General features: G+C 49.0%; 2 protein-coding genes across 4 annotated transcripts in view; one reads left to right on the plus strand and one right to left on the minus strand.

Annotated features, from left to right (window-relative positions):
* LOC118078482 (zinc finger protein 883-like) overlaps positions 1–7,267 on the minus strand; it is a 277,980-nt gene extending 270,713 nt beyond the window's left edge. The window contains exons 1-5 of one of the 3 annotated variants that reach the window (XM_060274074.1): positions 5,638–7,267; positions 2,414–2,906; positions 2,126–2,207; positions 1,753–1,835; positions 1,490–1,616 (exon numbers count right to left, since the gene is read on the minus strand). In XM_060274074.1, the coding sequence (XP_060130057.1) occupies positions 1,490–1,616; positions 1,753–1,835; positions 2,126–2,207; positions 2,414–2,815 (694 nt within the window). In that variant the 5' untranslated portion in view covers positions 2,816–2,906; positions 5,638–7,267. Of the gene's footprint in view, positions 1–1,489; positions 1,617–1,752; positions 1,836–2,125; positions 2,208–2,413; positions 2,907–4,234; positions 4,661–5,637 lie in introns of those variants that run through there. The other 2 variants (XM_060274069.1, XM_060274071.1) reach the window with 2 other exon arrangements.
* Positions 1–7,300, plus strand: part of LOC132592054 (zinc finger protein 260-like) — a 140,096-nt gene that overhangs the window by 52,546 nt on the left and 80,250 nt on the right. The gene's annotated exons all lie outside the window — the stretch shown is intronic.

Here is a 7,300-nt window from a genome sequence, read left to right on the forward strand (position 1 = left end):
ACTCGGGATAGTATTTAAAGGGCTGTAGAGCTGAGGCCTAGTCTGTAAAGTGGAGCTGAGGCCTAGTCTGTAGGCTGTAAAGTAGAGGCGAGGCCTAGTCTGTGGGCTGTAAAGTAGAGCTGAGGCCTAGTTTCTAGGCTTTAAAGTAGAGGTGAGGCCTTCTGTCAGCTTGGCTTGGGCTAGTATTTAAATGCGAGCCGAGGCCTCCGCCCTGTATCTCGATTCCTTGGCCCCGGCCTGACATTGTGGGTTGTCTGGTAATGGCTGCCTTGGTGGTTTCAGTTGCCCGGTTGATGACATCATTATTTGGCGCCACCCTTCAGAGCTTTTGCTGGTGACAGCACACGATCTGCCTTTCTATTGGATGCTATTGGAGTCTTCAGAGCTTCTGCTGGTGATGTCTAATTTCCGCACCACTTTTTGTGTTTAATCATTACTTTAGGTATGAAAGGTGTGCTTTTATGGGGGGGGGGGAATAAAAAATTATGCCAGATCCCTACCTGATGGGCAAGGTACGCTTTGTCCTAATTTGTGGCATTTCGGTTCAGCCGTTACGGAGGAAGGGTGTTACATCCTTGGGAACAGTGGGAACATTTATAGATAGATAGATAGAGATATATAGATTAAGTAATACCTTGCAGGATAGCTCCAATACCATCAACTTAATGAGACATTCAGGCAAGATTTTTTTAAAAAAAAAGGTTTTGGCACAGAACCCTCAGAACTGGAAAATTTGTTAGACACCAAAACTAAACTACGTTCTAGAACAGGGATCAGCAAACTTTTTCAGCAGGGGGCAGGTCCACTGTCCCTCAGACCTTGTGGGGGGCCGGACTACATTTTGAAAAAAAAATGAACGAATTCCTATGCCCCACAAATAATCCAGAGATGCATTTTAAATAAAAGGACACATTCTACTCATGTAAAAACATGCTGATTCCCGAACCGTCCGCGGGCCGGATTTAGAAGGTGATTGGGCCGCATCCGGCCCCCGGGCCTTAGTTTGAAGACCCCTGTTCTAGAATGTACCTCTTCCTCCTTGACTGGGAAGTCAAGGAGGAGGAGGTTAAGTTGGTAATGATTAAATGGGCCTAGGATTTTGGCCACCCTATTCAGATGAGTGATTGGGGGAACCTTTGGAGAGGGAATATGAAATTTTTAGCCTGCTATACCTTTTGCTTGCCGACCAGAAGGTTGGCACTTCGAATCCCCGCAATGGGGTGAGTTCCAGTTGCTCAGTCCCTGCTCCTGCCAACCTAGCAGTTCGAATGCATGTCAACTGCAAGTAGATAAATAGGTACTGTTCCGGCGGTAAGATGAATGGCGTTTCCATGCGCTGCTCTGGTTCGCCAGAACAGCTTAGTAAAAGGTTTCAAAAGCAGCAAGAAATATAAGATAGTATAATTAAAAGGTAAAGGGAGTATGAGGTTCGTCACAGAGAGCAGTATTGAATTTTAAAACAGATATATGATCCCACACGGAGCCTTACCAAGAGAGGCCACGATCCCACGATTCTCCTCCATGACTTCTTTATGCAGGGCTCTCTGGTCAGGATCCAGCAACGCCCACTCCTCATCCGTGAAACAAACAGCGACGTCTTCAAAGGACACTGGACCCTAAAAGAAAAAGGGAAATGTCCTCCTCTGAGACAAAAGTGTTGTTGTAGTTCCACCCCTTCGGACACGACTAAACGACTAAACAACAACAGTTCCATCCCTTGGCCTCTGTCCCCACAAGGCAGCTTCCCCTGACCTGATCTGGTTCCACAGCTGCTGTTTCCTTTCTGCCCCCGTGAAAATGTGAATAAGGAGGTCTTGCTGTCTTCATTCTGTCACCTGTAAGAGAAAAAAAGGTAAGCAGGATGCCAGGAGTGCCTGCTTCTCTCACAGGTGAATCAGGGCATCTCTAAACACAGATGGGCCTTTGAGAAAGCCTGACCTGCTGAGAGCAGTTGGAGGTTTGTGCCCATTTCATATGTTAGTTGTGCAGAAATACATCTCCCCTCCTCTGGACCCTTGTTCCCAACAGTCGTCCCCCCCCCAAAAAATATATGAAAATAACCCTCAGATGAGTTGGAAAGGCAACAGAATGAGACCAAACGGAGAAAAACAACCTTCCTCCTTACCCAGCTGCCTCTGTCTTGTGTCCAACGGAGGCCTCTCTGCCTCACAGGAATCCAGGTCCATTTCTGCAAAATGATCATTTTCCTGAAAGAGCAGCAAGGATTAAAAAGAGAGAATGAATGGTGAGAAATATTAGAAAGAGAATTACAAATACAAAAAGTTTAAGGGTGTTAGATCTCATTCCATGGATGACTTCCCAGAAAAAGGATGGGTCATCAGTAGAGCATTATGGGATGCTCTCCATCCTTTTTGGAGCCCCTTGGGAATATCCAGAGGAAAGTCTCTCTCACCTGCTTTCTCTCCTCTGCCTGACTCAGGAGGAAACCTTCGGCCAGGGCCACCGCCTGGGAACTGGTCTCCGCTCCGCATTCCCTCACCCAGCTCTCCATCTCTGGGGGAAGGACAGCCAGGAACTGCTCCAAGATCACCAGGTCCAGCATCTCAGCTTTCGTGTGCCTTTCTGGCTTCAGCCACTGGTGGCAAAAGTGGTAGAGTCGGCTGCAAACCTCTCGGGGTCCTTTGGCCTCCTGGCAGCAGAACCGCCTCAACTGCTGGCTCTGCACCTCTGAGCGGAGGGTGTCCTCCTCACCCAGGATCTTCTGCACTGGGTTTTCCCAGAATCCCCCACTGCTCCCAGTTTGGATGGCATGGCCTCTTCCTGCTCCAGGGCCAGCTGAGTCTCGGTCATCCATCTGTGGTCTCAGGAAGCCTCTGCGAGACCGGAAGGAAGCCTTTTGTCTTCTGCCAAGTTCTGCCTGTGCTAATGAGAAGCTCTAGCAAATCCTACAAAGCAAATACATTGTTCTGTTACAGGATTTGTAGTTCAGGAGAGGAAAATGGTTCTCTGAACAAGCATGGATGAGTCTTGCTAGGAGGCAGGACTGGATGACAGCACAGCCCAAACCATGAAATATCTTCTCAAGAAGAGGGGGAGAAGAGGAAGAGGAAGAGGAAGAGGAAGAGGAAGAGGAAGAGGAAGAGGAAGAAGAAGAGGAAGAAGAAGAAGAAGAAGAAGAAGAAGAAGAAGAAGAAGAAGAAGAAGAAGAAGAAGAAAGCAGCCTCTAGCCCTCCAGCAAGGAAGATTGCAATGCAAAATGTGGAGGCAATGGAAGGGATTTATTGGAGGTGAATCAGCCTAGTTGCTCCTGCCTTCCAGTCAATGCATGAAGTAAAAACTGACTGGCAAGTCAGTCATTGGTATCTTGTGAAATATGGATGCTTGGCTCTAGTGGGGGTCCTCACCCGGGGGTCCTCAGGAATTGCTCCCCACCCCACCCCCACTCCCCTTCTTCTATCTCCTTTTCTTGCAATTGGACTCTCTGCTGCTCTCAAGGCAGACTCCTGGGGTGGGGTCCCCTTTGCATTAAGGGCCAGGTATGCATCTGGCCAACCCCCTGAGGGCCAAGTGGGCACAATCAAAGACATCTCCCTTGGAATTTAGGCAGCTAATTTAGTATTATTATTCTGTTAGACAGCTTAACACTCACACAGCCATTGATGCCAAGGTCCCTGGAGGCTCAGTGAGTAGCAGCGCCCATTTTCGGCTCGGCTGGTTTTCCAGCAAGAATCCCTTTGGGAGAGAGAGGATGTGGTCCTGAGATGCCATGCTCTGGGTGCGAGGGGATTGCTGCAGTGGCCTCCGTGTGGAGCTGCCCTTGGAGACGGCTGGGAAACTGGTTTGCAATGCAGCAGCCAGACTATGGGTTGGGATCCCTCTCTTTACTCCTGGCCTTTCTCTTTCCCACCTTTCCTCCCTCCCTCCTCCTAGTGGGTCTTTTAATGGGGGGGGGGGTTCCTAGTCCACCTCCTCGTCCATCTTTGGAAAACCATTTGCACATGTCCCTCTGTTGTGCAATGACGCTGAGCGACGTCACACAGAGTTAAAGTCCTAGGGACTCCTTTGCTTGAAGAAGGGAGATTTCGGGGGAGTTTTGGATCCTCTGATCTCCAGGAAGGAGAGCCTTGCAGACCTGCCCCCCCCCCGCAGGACCCTCTCCTCCCTGACTTAGGGTCCTGCCCCCCCAGGCACCCTCCCCTGCTGCAGCCCCCTGGGACCCCCCCCGTCTCCCAACTGCACCCTCTTTGGGGGGGGGGAGAGAGAGGAGACTCACCCGATCATCCCCGGAGTGAAGGGACAGCGATGCAGCCCTTGCAGGAGAGACACCAAAGCAGGAAAGGAGGACTGGGGAGGGAGGGAGGGGCCTTGGCTCTGGAGGACCTGGACCCCCCTTGCTTCCTGTCCTCTCTAGGAAGGCAGCTCGCTTCCCTTTAACCCTTGCAAAGCCGAGTCCACCCAGCTCAGCCCTCTCCCTTTGCAGAACCTGACCTGATCCCGGCCAGCGAGGGGTCTCCCTAATCGGCCTCCGTTGCTGAACTGCAGAAAGTGGGGGGAAGTGACCGAAGAGGGGAGCAACTCGGGAGGAGTGGGGCGCATGCGCAACCTCCTTCCCCCTCCCTCCTCGTTGGGCTGCCCAGAGGGGGGGAGGGGGGCTTGTGCTCGGCCAGAGCAGCTTCCCTTCGGGGCCACGCCCCCTCTCCACACATACAAGATTGATTGATTGATTGATTATTTCTGGACATGTTTCAAAGCCAATATGCTCCTGGCGGGGGGTCTTCCTCGCCACCCGCTAGATCCAGCCCTGATCCTGGGGTCATCTACTCCCACCCCCTGCAATGCAGGAATCTCCGCTAACAGAACAACATCAAACCTTGGGTTACGTAAAAATAGACTATATCAACACACGAGACGTGTAACCGGCTGCACTCTTGCAAAATAAAGTATACTATTACTGTATCATATAAACTTCAACAGAAATGAGTCATGAAATTCAAGGAAACAAGCAGAAGACCCAGTGGATCAGTTCATACTGTGATCAGTTCATGGATCAGGTCGAGACATTGGGATGTGTCTGTTCCACCTGCAGTCCCATAGGTATAAGGGTCCCAAGCCGCATAGGGCTTGCAAGGTCAAAACCAGCACCTTAAACCTGATCCTGTACTCCTCCGGGAGCCAGTGCAGCTGGTAAAGCACTGGATGAATGTGGTCCCGCGGCCGGGACCCCGTAAGGAGCCTTTGCCGCAGCATTCTGCACCCTCTGGAGTCTCTGGGTCAGCTTCAAGGGCAGCCCCGCGTAGAGTGAGTTACAATAATCAAGCCTGGAGGTGACCGTCGCATGGATCACTGTGGCCAGATCAGGGTGAGAAAAGTAAGGCAAAACGCTGCCACGACTCCTTTTATCCACTGGCAACCCTGAGACGGGGGGGGGGGGATAAAGGAGCAAAAAAAACCCCCGCTGTGCCCAGATTGCGCGGTCCTGGGCCACTTTTCCACTCAAGAGGTAGAGTCAAACAGTCACACTGGCTCAGCTTTGCAGTTAGAGACACAAAACAGATAAACTGGCCTTTCCGTATTTATTAGAGGAAGGAACAACTAATATAAAAGGTTACACAGTTCTCAATAAAAGTTACAGATAATAAAACAAAGACATTACAAAGCTGAAACTCTTCTACTCACATAAGCAAACTGGAAAAACAAACAGACAGAGTCCCAATCCCTCTCCCCCAAGAAGAATGGCATAGAGCAATTGACATTATCCAATTAGATTACAATTAGATCCAATTACATGTGGATTGACCAATGGCAAGGTGATAAGCATTCATCTTCCAGTTGTCAAGGATCAGAGCAGCTGGCCCTTATGAAACTTCAAGGCTTGGGACGGGGAAACTCCCTTGCAGTTCTCAAGCTCTTCTGACAAATCTGGAGTCTGTAAGCAACTCAGGCTGATAACCTCCTGGCTCAAATACACACACTCAAATTTCACACCAGGGCAGCAGGTTTCTCTTGAGCATGTAAATCAGAGAAGGATTTATTCCTGCCTTTACAGACAGGAATAAACTGACAGAGAGAAATTCATCTTAAGGGGAGACAAAAGCACATTCCCAGGATGCTGTAGTTTGCCTTGTCCCACAATGCCTCACGTTCTGAACCAAAGTTTTTAACACACACAAAGATTTCCCCAACTTCACACAAAATCATTTTCTCATCATAAATGAGTAATACTTTTTCATGCATGGTTTTTTTCTATGGTAATATACAAAGGTATATCATTTCCCCTTCCAGAAATGCTGAATTGCTAATTGAAGGAAAATTAAAAAATTCATTCAGTAGCACCTTAAAAACCAACTAAGTTTTTATTTTGGTATGAGCTTTTGTGTGCATGCACACTTCTTCAGATACACTGAAACAGAAGCAACCAGACCCTTATGTATATTCAGAGGGTGGGTGGTGGGTGGGTGGGAATGGGTGATGGGCTGATAGGAGTGGTAAACCTGTTGATGGCTGTTAACAACTGCTGATGACTGCAATTGGACCTGCAGGGGGGGGAAGCAAGGGCAGAGGCGCTAAAGAAAGCTTGATCATGCATAATGAGATAAGAATCCTATGTCTTTGTTCATCCCAGGTGGCTCCATGGTTTTAAGCTTGGTAATGAGTTCCAATTCAGGAACTTCTCTTTCCAGTCTGCTTCTGAAATTTTACTGTAATAAAACAGCTGCTTTGAGATCTTGTGTAGAATGTCCTGGGAGACTGACGTGTTCTCCTACTGGTTTCTCTGTCTTATGGTTCCTGATGTCAGATTTATGTCCATTTATCCTTTGGCGTAGGGTTTGGCCTTTTTGTCCAATATAGAGAGCTGAAGGGCACTGTTGGCATTTGATGGCATACACAATGTTAGAAGATGAGCAATTAAATAGTCCTGAGATGGTATGTTGGATGTCGTTGTGGCCAGTAATGGTGTTGTCCGGGTGTATGTGGCAGCAATTTGGCATCTGGGTTTATTGCAGGCTCTGGTTGTTGTTGTTTAGTCGTTTAGTCGTGTCCGACTCTTCGTGACCCCATGGACCATAGCACGCCAGGCACTCCTGTCTTGCACTGCCTCCCGCAGTTTGGTCAAACTCATATTCGTAGCTTCGAGAACACTGTCCAACCATCTTGTCCTCTGTCGTCCCCTTCTCCTTGTGCCCTCAATCTTTCCCAACATCAGGGTCTTTTCCAAGGATTCTTCTCTTCTCATGAGGTGGCCAAAGTATTGGAGCCTCAGCTTCACGATCTGTCCTTCCAGGGAGCACTCAGGGCTGATTTCCTTAAGAATGGATAGGTTTGATCTTCTTGCAGTCCA

Source organism: Zootoca vivipara, chromosome 4, assembly GCF_963506605.1.
Source record: "Zootoca vivipara chromosome 4, rZooViv1.1, whole genome shotgun sequence".
Taxonomy (NCBI): Eukaryota; Metazoa; Chordata; class Lepidosauria; order Squamata; family Lacertidae; genus Zootoca; species Zootoca vivipara.